General features: G+C 50.6%; 1 protein-coding gene across 3 annotated transcripts in view; it reads left to right on the top strand.

The window, feature by feature from the left end:
- The window catches only part of SMG7 (SMG7 nonsense mediated mRNA decay factor), a 484004-nt gene extending 472464 nt beyond the window's left edge, over positions 1-11540 (top strand). For all 3 annotated transcript variants that reach the window (XM_078643137.1, XM_078643126.1, XM_078643118.1), the window contains one exon: positions 8985-11540. In XM_078643137.1, coding sequence (XP_078499263.1) covers positions 8985-9098 — 114 coding nt within the window. In that variant the 3' untranslated portion in view covers positions 9099-11540. The remainder of the gene's footprint in view (positions 1-8984) is intronic.
- Positions 11541-15527: the final 3987 nt, after the last annotated feature.

The raw sequence follows: 15527 nt of genomic DNA, 5'->3' as shown, positions 1-15527 counted from the left end.
CGACGGCACCTCAAACCGAAGTCCCGGCGGGAGCGCCGTATGAAATTGCTGTCGGCCTGCTTGTCCATGTCGGTGTCGTCCCAGTGTCGGTCCCCTACCTCGGAAGTTAGGAGCCGCAGATTCAGACTGCGGCATCGCCATGGCCCCAAGGGCATCGCTCGCCAGCTGGTAGGTCCTGCAGCTGGTCTCCGAGGCCTTGTCCTCATTCAGCGGAAGGCGCAGGCTCCCCTTGGGACGTGCGCCTTCGCCAGTCGCCACCCTACCTGCCGTTTCCTGGCATCGGGGTGACTAGGGCCCAAATGAAAACCTACGCTGCGGCTCTGCAGGCTTCGTTGCCCCTTAACCCCCCTCCTCCTCCTGAGACGTCTGCGGATCCCTTGCCTCGTGCGGGGCCTTCCGCGGAGTCTCTGGTGGCTTCGTCCCTGGCACCGAAAGGTTCGGCTTCAGGTTGTAGGAGGGTGGTGTCGTCGGGGCGCGGTCCTGTGGGGCTCACCTCTTTGACCCACGGCGTCCCTGCCTCACCGCACATCCCTACGGGGCTCCCTGTGGCGTTGCAGGAGTACACCGGGACTCTGGGCACGTCCCTGAGTCCCCCTCGGTCCTCTGCGAAGGCGGCTGCCTTTTCGGTGCCGTTCCTTAGCCGAACTGGCTCCGACCCATTCTCCTAGGGAGCACGTGGTGGAAGTCGACTCGGCGCCTCCTATGTCCTCTGCGGTGCCGACTGGCGTCGCGCCTGTGATGGACTCCACGGCGCCGTGCCGGCGTCGGGTACTTGACTCGTCTTAAGAGGTTCCTTCCTCTCCAGAGGTTGGTCAGCTCCTGGTCTCTTCTTCTCCGGAGATGGGCCGCCGCATCGTTGCTTTTACACCGGCGTCTTCTAGGGAGGGCTCCTCGCCGTCCCCGTGGCCACAGCCCTCAGACGCTCTCTTCTGCAGCTCGTGTTTGGTTGCTCCACTGGCTTCTCTGCCTTCCCCGGGGGGCCCTCAGGTTCCCCACTCGTTCATGGATTCAGGGGTTGGTCGTTTGTTCCTCCAACTGGATTTGGGGACGTACGGCTTAGTTTAAAGCCGTCGCCTACGGAGGAATTGCTTTCTCCCCCGCTGCGCCCTACAGAGGCCAGTGTTGCCTTTGTTCGGGCTATTTCCACGGCCGCTGGCAGTTTGCGAATGGGTGACCCCGTCACACCATTCCCTACGGATCATCTGTTAGAAGTTCTCCACCAGGGCTCTTGTGGGCAGGAGCTGCTTCGTTCATTCGTAGCTTCGCTCCACAACTCTCTTCTGGCAGCTTGGGGGCGTCCTGCCACAGGTGATCCGGTGCCTCAGCCACTCCTACACTGCCACCGTCCTGCTCCACGCGACCCGCTCTGCCTTTCATTCCACCCTTCTACTCAGGGCCCTCCTCTGCAGACTGCCTTTCCGTCCTTGCCTGTGGTGTTGGTTCCTCCGTCACAGGAGGTCCGATGGTTAGCTTCCTCCAGTGCTGCTTTGCGAGCGTTTAACACACTTTGTGTGTTGGCCAGGGCTACTGCCAGCTTGTGGGATTCTGTGGAGTCCCTTCTGTCTCACATCTCCCAAGACGATGCCTGCGCTGATTTACAGCACCATGTGTTGGATGGTCGGGAGTTGGCCGCATTTATTCTCTGTGCGGCCTTGGATGTTGCTGATGCTCTCGGCCGTGCTATGGCCAGTTCTGTGGCTCTCCGTCGCCATGCTTGGTTGCGGGATGGTGTTTTTCCTGAGAATATTTGGGAGCGTCTGGTTGACCTGCCCTTTGATGGGGTTCTTTTGTTTAACACCCACGCGGACTCCGCCATTCAACGTCTCCTTGCGGGGCTCCATCCTCCTCCCCCTCCGTAAGCTTGGCTTGTTGATCCACCGGGGCTTGGTGGGAAGCGTTATCCCACCTTCTTCCTGGAGTCTGGTGTTTTGAGTGGCCGGCCTGTATGTTCGATGTGGTTTGCCGTGCCTTCGGGGACCCTAGGTTGCCCCTCTCTCCTGTTGGCTGCTGGTTCAGCCCTTTTGGCAATTGTGTATTTTTTGGCTGATTGGTAAGCCGTCTGTGCTTCTAGCCACAGGTCCTTATGTTCTTGTTCTCTGCTGCGGGATTTTTTCCCTAAGAGTGGTTTTCATGTTTTCTTTGGGACGTCTTTTACCCTACATGGGGTACTTGTAGCTATTGTATAGCTCTGTCCTACGCTGAGGGGCTGTGGACGCCCCTTGTGGGTTCCTCGCCTTTCCTGGCGTTACTGTATTCCGCTGGTGTGTTTTCTTTGCTCTTGTCTGGGCATAGCTTGCGGTGCTCCAGGTTCTGTCCTTTTCAGTATTCGCTAAATCGCTGGACCAGCTTTGGCATGCCGTCTGCGGCATTGGGCTGTGGTGTTCCTGCCCTTTTTTTGTCCGGCGTTTCGGCCTGGTCCCACTTCTTTTCGTGGGTCGGTTTTATCTGGAACGGCCTCCCTTTGGGGGTTGTTCTGGATTTCCCTGACCTTTGCCTTCGTCTTGCGCTTGGCTTGGGTGCTCGGCTTCATGGTACTTGCCGGCTGTACACACCTGCTCTTTCAGTCCACAGCCGGGGGCCTTGGCGTGTGCCCTTGCCTTTTGTTCTGCTGGTGCCTAGTGTGACTGCGTCTGTCTTCTCTCGCCTCCCTTTCTTGGCTGTGGAACCGTTTCTACCTTGCCCGCTGACTTGAGGCTAGCGGTACAAAAGGGGGTGGTGATGGACGGAGCATCTGAACCAATCAAACACTCACACCCAGTCAACAGATCTGGGTTTAATCCATCACCGTTCTTTAGCCCACTCTGCCACCCCAGTTCAGACATGGCCATATGCAAATCAGTCTGACCCTGCACCTAATGGGAACAGTCCAGCCCGAACTGCCAAGCCATGCCTTCCCTAGACCAGAAACAAGCTTCCTAGGACCGGTTTCTGGCATTTCAGCCGTCTTCAGCTAGGCTTGCTTGACTCCAGTGGCAAAGTGAGCAAGGGACTCACGTCTGAGCATACCCTGCCAACTTATGGCGAACAAAGCAGTACAAAAGGGGGTGGTGATGGACGGAGCATCTGAACCAATCAAGGCTAGGGCCGGTTCAGCTGTCCCCTTCACTTGGGTGTTCTCCTGTGGAGGGCCTTGCCCCATTTCTACCTCTTTTCCTTAGAGTTTGGGTTAACTCTTTCTTCCTCCGTACTCCTCTGCCGGCCGTTGTCTGTCCCTCCGGGGCTTTCTGGTGGAGGTTCCTGGTATTTTTGAGGGACTACGGGTGTCCTGGCCTCCCTTTGCCTCATCCTGCTTACTTCTGCTTGGGTGGGCTGCCCTTCTTGTCCCCCTGACACACCCTGTGTTTCTTACTGACTGGGGAGGTTCTCTCGCAGGCCCCCTCCCCTCTGGATATGGCTAGGGTATCTATTCTACGTTAAGGAATCTGCGGCTAGTAGTCTATCAGATGTACAAGTTACTTCGCTTCGGTAACGATGTGTTTGAGGCATATGAGCTGCAGATACTACACTTTTGCATTAGATCGCCACATGGTGTTGGGCTCGGATGATTGCATGTTGTTGTCGTCTTGGAAGAAGTCTTTTGTAGTCACGAGATAGGCGACTCCTCCCTTTGACGATAGTGTGCATGGGCATCGACTCCATCCTTAGATTGTATTTTTCCGCCACTGGGTTCGGATGAACTTTTTCCGCTCCGCCTCAAAATCTACATTTCAAGTACTTTGAAGCGCAAAAAATCATAAAAACGTAACTAACTTCGATATCGACTGACATCGTTTCGACTCCACCAGCTCGATTCCGGTCGTTGACGCAGGCCTACACCTCATGGAAAGGACGCTGTTCAAGAGATATCCCGGGTGTGGAGCAAAGTTTCCACACAGTGACTACCACGCGGTCTGCAACCTGTGCTTATCGCCAGAACACGACGAATCCAGCTGTACAGCCTGTGCGTCCTTTCGATCCAAGAAAACCATCCGAGATCGGAGGGCCAGTCGACACGACATGCAGAGATTAGCTCCGGAACCGGCGGATATCTTCGACGAGGAGGTTCTGCACGTTCCCGAAGAAGATTCCGATGATCTCCAAATTGTATCAGAGGCAGACGACTCCGATGACTCCATCCCATCGGGTCAGCGCGTGAGTACTACTGCCCCTGCACCACATACAGCACCCAGATCGAAGACAAAGGTCAACACTCTGCCTCCGGGGCCCAGTCGTGACCGAAAAAACACTTGGACAGCCCTGCCATCGAGCCCGGCTCCGAAGAAAGTCATTAAACCTTCCGGTAGCTCGGTAACAAGCAAGCAGCACGTGCCGATCCCACCAGCTCCCTCGGCACCGAAACCGAAAGAAGTCTCTGACAAAGGTATGAAGCCAGCGTCCGACGCCTCGAAGCCAACGAGACCAGCTTCCACTCCGATACCATTGTCTTCAGTACCAAAATCGACAAGGCCTGATTCCGACGCGTCCAAGCCTTCGAAACAGCCGACCACACTGAAAACAACACCTTCGGTGTCAAACTACGCCAAAGGACATTGTAACACCTCCTAAGGCTAAAGACAGCAGCCTCGTCCGGAACCGAAGAAATCGGCGCCGTCAAAGGTTCCACAAGGAGAAGACCTTTTTCAACCAGAACCTCTGCAAAAGAAGATCTACATTGACCCAAAGACAGGTCATGTATCCACTACACCACACAAGAAGAGGAAGGCAGATGCAACACCCACACCTGTAGTTCCTGCCAACAAGGACTCTGCCACATCTCCTATGCACCCTTCTTCTCCTATACTTCGTTCTCCTTCATCCCCTGTTCCTCTTAACAATTCACCACAGAGATCTCCTCCACATTCTCCTCTTTTATCTCCACACTCACCTCAAAATGATGATGAGTATAGTTTAGGAAGAGGGATAGACACAGATGAGCCTTTCCCATACCCTACAGATGATACAGACTGGGAGTACCCAAACCCACAGGATGTGCCAGATATTCCTGACCCACAGTCATACCCATCAAAACCTTCTCCCCCAGAAGATAACATTGGTTTTGGTCACCTGTTGAACAGAGCTGCCATTTACCATGGGGTCACTATGCATTCTGATGAGGCAGAGGAAGATTTTCTGTTAGACACATTCGAACAATCGCAAAGGTCTGTTCAAATTCTTCCTATGATTAAAGGGGTCATCAAACATGCTCCAGAGGTATTTAAAGACCCTGTACGTACTAGGTTCCTAAACCCTAGAATTGAGAAAAATATAGGCCTGCACCTGCAGATCCAGCCTACATTAAAGGACAACTACCATTAGATTCACTAGTTGTGTCAAATGCTAGGAAAAGGGCAAACTCACAAACTTCAGGTGAGGCACCCCCACCTGAAAAAGAATCCAAGGTAATAGATGCTTCAGGCGGGGGCGTGGCTTGCTAGCCAAGCGCATGGACGTGCGCCGCTAGAGCTCTGGCGCCGATCGAGGCACAATCCTGCTGCAATTACCCTGAGGACACCCGAGCAAGCTACCTAACGGACCGGAGGCGAGCATCTATCCCCTGCCTCCCCTGCGGTTGGTGGAAGTGCGGGGAAACAGCCCGTAGGGCGGAGGTTGCGGCGGTGCAGCCCTCGGTGGGGGTGGGCCTTGAGAAGCCGGGACCCACAGTGCACAGCGTGGCCGCCTGGGCTGAGTCTGCGGACACCAGAAGTGCCGGGGAGCCCCGGTTGTGGTCACACAAAGATCGAGGAGTGCCCGGGGCGCCGCTGAGGACCATCGGAAGACGACCCCCCCAGGGGTGTCGGAGCGCGGGGAGGAGGCGTGAGACGGGCGCCGCTGCAGGAACGGCTGAGCCGCGGGGCACCCGGGAGGCTCCGACCACGTGGGGGAGACTGCTGTGCTGTGCCGCGCCGCCTGATCGGAGGTGAGATAGCGGCCCCCTCAGTGCAATTGCCCCCCCCTGGAACTGGGTTCACTCTTGACCCCCCTGCACTACAGGACCACCGGAGGCGCTGCCCGGAGGGGAGCGGAGCGCTAACCACGGACTTGCCACACGGGCCTGGGGGGGGGGCAGACTCGCCCCCTGCAGAGAGGAGACCGCGCACTGGAGGAGAGCGGACGTCGCCTGGTGCGGACGGAGGTAGACGCTGGGGGCGATCCCGGCCTGGGGGGCCCCCCTCCCCGTTCTCCTCTACCTTCACGGGCGGCAAGCTGACAGTGGCGCACAGAGGCGGCGCAATCTGGTGGGGGGCCGCATGGGAGGCTGCGGCGCCTCCTTCGCCCTGTGAGAGACTGGCCTGAGGATCCCCATTTGAACTAATCCTTTATGTGGTGCTGCTGAGGCGGAACTTGTCCGGGGGGTTGGACATTTCAAGTCAAGCGGGGCCAGCTACGGTAGGCTCCACATAGCGCTACGCTTTGGGGTCTAAGCTCATCGCACTAATGGTCCGTAAGGGAGCGAAACAACCGGTGAACCCTGGAGGACAGTCGACGGCCACCACGATGCCACCAGGTGCATAAGAAGGAGCGCCGCCACAACCTGGGACGGAGGGACCCCACATGGATAAATTGGACATTATCCTACAGGAAATCAGGGACTCCAGAGCGGTGCTGGAGCAGCAAATGGGCACCCTGACGACGAACCTGTCCCTCCTACGGGCGGACCATGGCAAACTGGCGGACAGGGTCAAGGAACCGGGCATATCCATCGCCAAGATCACGCCAACGGTGGCGGAACACACATCCTCCATAAGACAACTACAGACTCAGATGGCCACTCTTTTAGACCGGGTGGAGGATGCGGAGGGACGTAACCGCCGCAACAACATCCGCGTCATAGGCCTTCCGGAGAGATGTGAGGGCCCTCAGGCGGCGGACATCATGGAGCAGTGGTTCCGAGAACACATAGCGGAGGAAGGACTCTCCCCACACTTCTGCGTGGAAAGGGCACACAGGATTCCGACGGCAGACCAGATCCCGGACGACCCCCATGCCCGCTGATAGTGAGGATTTTGAACTACCGAGATAGGGACATCCTACTGCAGAAGGCCCGTGAAAAGTCCCTTATCCAGTATGAGAACCACAAGATCTCCCTGTACCCGGACTACACTAACATGGTCCAAAAGCGTTGTTCTTCCTTCCTGGACGTGAAGAAGAAACTACAATCCGCTAATCTCAAGTATGCATTGCTTTTCCCGGCCCGTCTAAAAATCATACACGACAGGAAAACACACTTTTTCGAGAGCCCTGCCGATGCTGAGGAATGGTTAAAGGTGATGGGCATCGATGGCAGCCGGGGTCCCTCGCAGACGTCGGAAGCCGGACAACCGAGAAAGCCTCGTGACAGGGGCGGAGCGGAGGCCCCCAAGCCGCGACGGAATGGAAGGAGCCGGGGCCCGTCTAAGACACAACAAAAGGAGAAGCGCCGGGACGCCTTGGAGGTGGCGGGGTCGTTTCGGGAGGACTCCCAGAAAGATATTAACAGACTCCGAGGACAGCACGGTCCACTCGGACTCGGACCTCAGTGTGTTGCTGTTCCCTAGTGTCACGCCAGGCACGGCAGACTACCTGATGGACAATTGCGGTGGAGATGACCAGACTGGCGGCAGCTGAAGAGCCTGAGAACCGTATTGTATTCCCTGCTTACCCTGATTGACTATTGTATGATTGCGGTGGATTGCTTTGAGGAGGGAGGCAGGGGAAGCGCACGTGGGGACCAATGCTTTTTATGGATCTTATCCTAATGTTTTGTCCTTTTGGTATGGTCGAACCACAGGTAGTAGGTAGCTGACACACGGGCGAATTGCATATTCGTTTCCCCTTTGAATATTGGTAACGTGGCCCCATGTCGGCAGCCGTGGAGCCGGCGGCGCTCTCTGAACAGCGGGTACAGAACATGATGGCGCTCGAACACCCCCCCGATGGCGAACGCACAGGATTTCTAATCCTTTTCTATTTTGTTACATTGTTGGGCACAGCTTGGTTTTTGAGCTGCGCCGTTAGTTCTTTTTTGTTTTTTGGGGTGGGGGAGGGTAGTCTCCGGGTGGCAATCATGTGGGGTGCGAATCGGCGGGCGGGTGCAGGTACTTATCAGGTACAACTATGAACATGGCTAGAGTAGTGGGGAAGTATAACATTACGACCTGGAATGTGAGAGGGCTGGGGGCGGTCCAGAAGCGACACAGAATACACGCATTCTTACTGCGTCACCACACGCAGATCGCGTTCCTACAAGAATCCCATCTCACGGCTTCTGAAGCTAGCAAAATGCAGAAGAAGTGGAGGGGTACGATTCTGACCACAACGTATTCCGCCTTCTCTACTATTCATATACATTTTAGCCTCTATTTGGATCAGAATAGATTGCTATTTCAGCATGCTTGGAAAACAAGGTGTCTTTTTATGTTCCTTGAAACAGTTCGTAAGTGGATATTGTCCTGTATTATCGCCACTTTTCAAAATGTCTTCACAGTAGACCCATGGCAAATAACACTGCAGGCAAAGCTGTCCGCTGCCTGTTTGAGAAATGTTGCAATATTTGGGATTTGCAGAGAGAACACCTGGAGGTCGGTCCACAACCCTACCTTTGTTTTGATCCTGTCCCCACAGCACAATGAAGAATAAAACGGACTTTTAAGTCCAATGTATTTTCTAGTCTTTGATTTTAATTCCAATTGGCTTCATTCAAAACAGTTCAGATGTTGCATCCTGCTTGCATGTTTACTTTGTGATTTCTGTTTACTGCAGTGTGTTCCAGGGCCCTGCTCAAGGGCAAATAACTCGAATGTGTATAAATTAAAATGTTCATGGCCAATATCTAGGATTAGAAGTATCCTTTTCTTACTTATTTTTGTGTTTATCAGAAGCATTTGTGCAATGAGTACATATTGAAATATAGAAGTGTTTGATATAGGTGGTCATGGGGGACTGATATCTAAGCTGAAGTAATATGTTGTTGGCAGATGTAAGAATGTAAAACACTAATCACTGGCATCCTCCAATTTACCTTTCAGTCCATCTGGTCCAGCTCCATGATGCACCCTGGCCCTTCGGCTCTGGAGCAGCTACTAATGCAGCAGAAGGAGAAACAACAGCGAGGGCATGGTGCCCTGAACCCACCACATTGAAAGACCCGCCCGAGGTTGCAACCCTCGCTGACGAAGGCTCCATATACCATGGCATGCTGGGTTTGCAGGACTAGCTCAAGCAGTCCTCATTCTCCGGGGTGGCAGCCCTCAGTTCTCTCTCCGTTTCGCACAGAGGGCACAAGCGCTCCACCGACCTGCCGGGCGCACGAAAACAAAATCCATCTCCGCAGTGCGGCGGTGAACGATGGCAACGGCAAAGAAACCGAACGGACATAGGGACTCTCCCGACACCCTTCCTTAACCTCAAATGCCCGTCCGGGCCCATTCAGAGGGAGAGAAAAACTGGTGTACGCATCACTCAGTTATCCCATCCGCCACCTCCTCTCAAATCTGCTGTGCATGCCTACTACCCCTAACCACATGGAAAAACCAAGATGGAAAGGGCAGATAGAAGCAACGGTTGGGAACTCAGTCCATGAGGCTAAGGAGAACAGTAGGGAAGCGGGTGGGGTAATTCATGAAAGCTTTGCTGATTGAAAAATGTCTTCAACATCTTTATTACCTGCTGGGGTCAGTAGTGTCCCCTTCAGCATAAAGATTGCCTAATCATCCTGCGTTTGCAGACCTACCTGTAGCCCTAATAATTCCATCCCTGCTAGAAGTCTGAACACAAGGCGCAGTTCTCCTCTGACATGGCATAGAGAAGACCAGAAGAGGAATGCCAGGCACAGAGCACACCTGCCTGCATGTCCTTAGTAATAAACTTTCCTAGGAGAACCACAGGACGTGGACTTCTATACATGGGGGGCAGCATTTAAGCTGAGTCAATGGCTCTGTATAAGCCAGTGTCTCCTGCAGGGAACTACAAAGGGGAAGGAGGTTTAGGGTGGGTTTTAAACTCATGTACATTTTACTGTAGTGTAGGAAGCAACCTAGTCGTCAACTCACTGGGTCACTGGCTGGTTTTAATAGGTAGATTGCAGCTCAGAATTTGTGGGGAGGGTATTGGGAAGGGTTTTTTTTACACCCCCTCCTTAATTCAAGACCCTTGTGGTGTTACCCATATTTCTCCAAGGGTGGTAAGTGGTTATGCTGTCAGACAATGTAGAAAGTGCTTTACCCTTAAGTGAAATTGTAGGGTTGATGGGGAATGTTGGCACTCAGTAGGGTAAGGGGGAGGGGGTACTAGAGGTGGCATAGAGCAATGTGGCTCAGTATGGCAACATCCCTTAAACACACCCCTCCTAAAAGTTGGTTTTCTAGTCGGCAGGCCAACTTTGATATTCCTTGCTACGATGCTGTTTAGCCCAGTGGGTTCTTGTTCGCACTGTGTGTATGTGTGAGATACAGCCCATCCAGCCTCAATTGAAGGTGTAGCACTATGCTTCCACAATCTGAGTTTAAAAAGGGAGGCAATGAAGAAGGGAGAACTGTTTTAAGGGTTTATTTGCTCTTACAGTGAGAATGATCACCGTGGGATAAAATGAAAAGCATCCGTCGCTGATTATAAAAAAAAAGGAGAGATACATATTTAAATGTCTGACTGATAGTGATGTGAGGAGCGAAGGTGACTTTAATTTGGGGGGCAGGGGCTTATTAAAGACTGAAATACATCTCAAGATGAACACTTGTATAAGCTATCAAAGTGGCCATAATGTAACTGCTTTCTTTGGATATTCACATCCAAAACTGCCATTAATTGTATGTCAGCAGACATTACAGAATAGCAGAGTAACTGTATGTAATATTCCTGCAGGAATAAAAGCAGTTAGCCTTACAGTGGTAAGACCTTCAGCTGTAAGAGAATTTCTACATGTGTAAAAGTCTTCAAATGGCCACAATTTTCAGGTAATTACAGTCTGTTGTCAAGTAGCTCTTTGCCTACACAAGCTGTCAACTAATTTACAGAGAACCACTCTGCGCCTTCCCGAACCCCGAATGTGTGAGTATGGGCATGCAGACCTCTCCAGGTCTCATTTGCATGCCTCTTGCCTGTGCTGACTGTTACAGCTCCTCCTGGCACTCCAGAGGTCTGTTTCTTTTTACATATCTGAAGTGTGGTGCTCCTTTCTTGCCTCTCTTGAACACACTTGTAGTGGTGGGGTTTGAAATTGAACAATCTTTTTGTGCTACCAAGGCAGGAGGGATTAAAAGCTGCTCTAAACATCCATTGCAGCAGCACCAGTAAAACATTCCTTCGTTCTTGTATTGTAATTGCCCACCAGGCCCAAAGTCACTAGCTCAGCAGGGCAGAGAACCCAGCTGCACCAAACTTTCCACCAAACTACTGCTGCATAAGGGTCTATAGTGGGCAATGGGGCCCCTCCATCCTATCCACTAGTGCTCAAGTGTTGGACAGGGGGCAGAGGTCGAACCTCAGCTGTAACTGGTTTGTGTTGTAAGCTTATTTGTGTTTGTCTGTGCAAAGACCTGCAGCTGCTGAAACCAGCTTTGCCTTTAATTAAACCGTGTTCTCTCCAACTGCACGTGTTATTTTCTGATTGGGTTGGAGGGTGGGGAAGAAAATTTGAGAAATGCTTATGAAGTGTGATGACCAAGAACATGAGCGTTAACTTACACGTTGGGGGTAACATGGTGGTTCTCTTGTCAGTAGTCTTAAATAGAAGCCTACTTTGTGTTTTAGTGTAAGAAAAACATAGTAACATTTGTAAAGTTGTTTCTTCAGTGAATCAGTTAAGTTAGAACTCTTTTACTGTCAATGAATTATTAAGTTGCCCAGTTCCTAGTCTAAATTGCCTGAAATCTACACAGGCAAATCATTGTGCTGAAGTTAACAGAAATGATCACTCTCATAATATTTATAAACATTCCAGGCTAGGTCCATTCTTTCTTTGAATTAGTTTTGCATGCAAATATTGGCAAAAGGCAAGTGACTAGAATCCAGTACGATACGTGAACTCTGATCTGTCACCCCAAATAGGTGCTTCAATATTCTCTATCATAGCAACATAGGCTCCAAAATAGCTTCTCCATGCTTTATGATTGGTCAGAAGAACTCTTATTTCTTGTTCCTGGATTGTGGTGGTCTTCCATTCTCCGCCTTTTTTTAGAAGCTCTACATAGTGGCTAGGGCAAGAAACTACTAGTTGTAGCTAGGAACGAAGTTAGTGGTCTCCGTGTACACAGATATTTGCACTTGGGATGTGTGTGGTCCCAAGTGCACACAGGTGTGTGCGCACTAGGCACCTTTCCTTTGCTTGTATATGCACTCCCATCAACTTACTACTATTTTTGTTATAATTCTAACCGCATATTTCTCACCTTGTAAATTTTCCCAGGTGTCAGACTGGATCTAGAGATTTTTTTGATAATCGTTCCTTCATGCGCCGATAGGTGACATCGTGCTGGCTCTGTGTCAGATCATTCTGCCTAGGATGTGATGTCTGGGCCCCTATACCTACACCAACTCCGCAGTCTGAAGATAGATGTGCCTTCTGACGAGGATCTGGCACTCCATCCAACCCTGTCAGGTTGAAAGGTTTTTCTTTTTCCATCAAAAAAAATTCCAGTGTGGAAAGGATATGTCAATTAAAAATTACACAGTAAGCCTTGCAAAGGCTGCAACTGACAAATGTCAGTGCCAGACACCCGCAAGGTCTGTCTTTGGTGTGTCTGCTCCAGGCATGACTTGGAGGAATGCGAATACTGCACAAAGATGAACAAGAAGGCAGTCTGCAACTGTGAAGCCAAACTTGGCGTCGCCGAATTTCAGAGGAAGTTGAAAGCTGTTCTCGTTACCGTTTTGTCTTTAAAGTCAAGGAGTTCAGTTAAGTTGACGAAATAAAAGAAGCATAATCAGTAGAAACACAGGTCTCCGTTGTCCTACCACTCCCAGCATAGAGAGTCGCACAACGCCCAGAGTACCTCTAGGCCATGGAGTCGCCCCCTCCAACCTGCAGTCTCAGACCATCCCCCTCCCCCCTCTATAGCTAGAATATTTAATATCTTCACAAATTTCGGTAAATACTCCTGCTATTAAATAAATGTGTCTAAGTCCACAGGGGTGGGGGAATCATATCGCCCGATACCCGAAACATGTTGATTTTTATGATGGCCAAGAAGATTTAATATCCATTTTGTCCAACGGACAAGTAGACATTAAATCACTAAAAATATACAAGCTGCGTACACTCTCGGGTACTTGCGGCGATTAGACATGCTGACAGAAGCCTAAGAACTTTGGAGGCCTCTGATTAGATAAAAGCCCATGGCTGGGCTATAGCCAGTGATTGGCTGGGAGTCTGTAGCCCAGCAAAACATCACTGTTTCTTCAGTGGGAAAAGCACGTGGGTTAAACACTGGTGTAGCCCACCCACACTCCTAATTAAGCTGCCGAACATGCAAAGAGTTGGGTGAGGCATGAAATGCTTTCTCTACTGCCGGGTCCAAGCGCCGTGGGACGGGGCATCCGTGTGGTCTCTCTGCCGCCGGTTGAAGAGTGTCTCGATTTCCACCATCCCGCAATGTCGGTTTGGGCCTCACGCAGGCCATCTCTCTGGAATTGTGAGTGGCAGGCGTCTCCTACAGGTGAGTCTGACCGCTGAATAAACCCATTAATAATCTGCAGAAAAACGCACCATTTACTAAGAAATGTACGGAAACTGTGATGCTGCATGCTACGGGCTGGGATTATTGACAAGGGGGGCGGGGTCAAAAGTATGGCATTTTAAGGTCATTTACAGCAAGGGCATGAAATTATCACGCATAACCACGTTATGTTAGTTTGTGCTGGGCAGCTATTTTCCCTTTGCTGAAAGGCCGCACTCCAGTGACAGTGATCAATCGATTCTATAGTCGCGGGAGCCCATCCGAGTAGAGCTTTGGTGTACCTTGCAGCTGGAGAGCTGTAGACTGGGTCATATTTAGTGCCCACTATGGCCTCACATCTTCCATGATGACTGCAGCCATGTGTCTCATACAGAGACTGTTTGACACAGAAACCCTGTATTCTGTTTACTATGGCTGTGGTTATGCCACGCGAATATGGTGACTTTACACATGCCCCTATATGAGCAAGGTACTCATCCATGGAAATTGAAACTATTTATGCAGCTCACCTCTTGATACCTAATCGTGATATATTGGGCTCTACAATAATTGAAGAGCACTGCCCCCTGTCATTTCCAAGGATGCATTAGTGACAGTCTGTGAGTCTTTTACTGTAAACAAAGGGTATTCTAATCCCTGCAGGAGTTATACTTATGCCCAGCATTGACAGTAGTGCAAGTCATTTTGTTTAGGTTTATTTAGGAAAACATTAATAAAAAAACAGGAGTAAAAAAAAAATATTTAAGTTTATGCCTGTGTGTGCTAACACTCTATTATACATCTTCAGCATCTCAATCACTTCAAGTTCATATTTGTCAAAAGACTGAGATTCTCGCACGTAAAACAAACTTGGACAAAGTATCACCTCTTCACCATCTGGCCACAGGTGCATGAACCAGCGCTATCAAATGAAGTGAGAAACACGATAGGGAGGGACTATGGCCTCGACCCACTGCTAGGGTAAACAAAGTGAATAAGGCATGTTTTACTCATTGTGAACTCAATGCCACAACTTTCTACATCTGGGATTTCCTCACAAGGAGATGGCCACCATCGCTTTGGGTAAGTCACACCTACTTTACGCCAAGAGTTTATATACCGGTGCCCAATGCTATTTTTCCTCCCCAACCTTTAGCTAATTACGAATGCAGGCATAATTCAATATCAATACCTATGTATGCATAATCCTATCACTCACATTCTTCGAGAATGACACTGGCTGCAAGAAACAGCTCATTCATAGATCTCTGCATCGCACACAAGACCATCCATTACACAGGACCGATCTTCCTTCAACTCACACGTCACACCTACTGCTAAAGAATGTGTCTCTGGTACAGAATGGCCCTGCGAGTCACGCTCTGGAAAATCCCCCTGTCAAGAATACGGATACTTGAAAAACACCCAGAATTTTTATACCGCGGTAAAGAATTGGCACCTCCCAAACACACTACCCTTTCCCAGCAAAGGTCCAACAAAAGAATTGAAAAACATTACTTACCTGTAACTTAGTTTGCACCTTATAAATGTTACAAATGACCATGCTGTTCATTTCGTGCTGAGCTTAGACCTCTGCAAGGTGTGCTTCGTTGTTGTGCAAATTTTGGTTTCAAGCTTGTGACACGACGTATGATCAGCATGAGCAAATACCCTGCAACCAAAAATGCACCATTCTGTGTCACGTCATGCCTAAATACAACTGCAAGCTTGCCACAACAAAACTGGAGCACTTTCAAAACACCCTTGCAACATCCAAAACAGATATTTTAAACCCACTGTCTACAAAATTCATGCTTTAAAGGACATGTTGGTGTGCTATAAATCAACAAAATAAATCTACCAGTGATGCAAAGCTAACGAGGTGGTAACTTTTCAGAAAATCCAGAATCTCCTTCAGGC

Source organism: Lissotriton helveticus, chromosome 1_1, assembly GCF_964261635.1.
Source record: "Lissotriton helveticus chromosome 1_1, aLisHel1.1, whole genome shotgun sequence".
NCBI lineage: Eukaryota > Metazoa > Chordata > Amphibia > Caudata > Salamandridae > Lissotriton > Lissotriton helveticus.
This window is presented reverse-complemented; position numbering and strand designations above follow the sequence as displayed.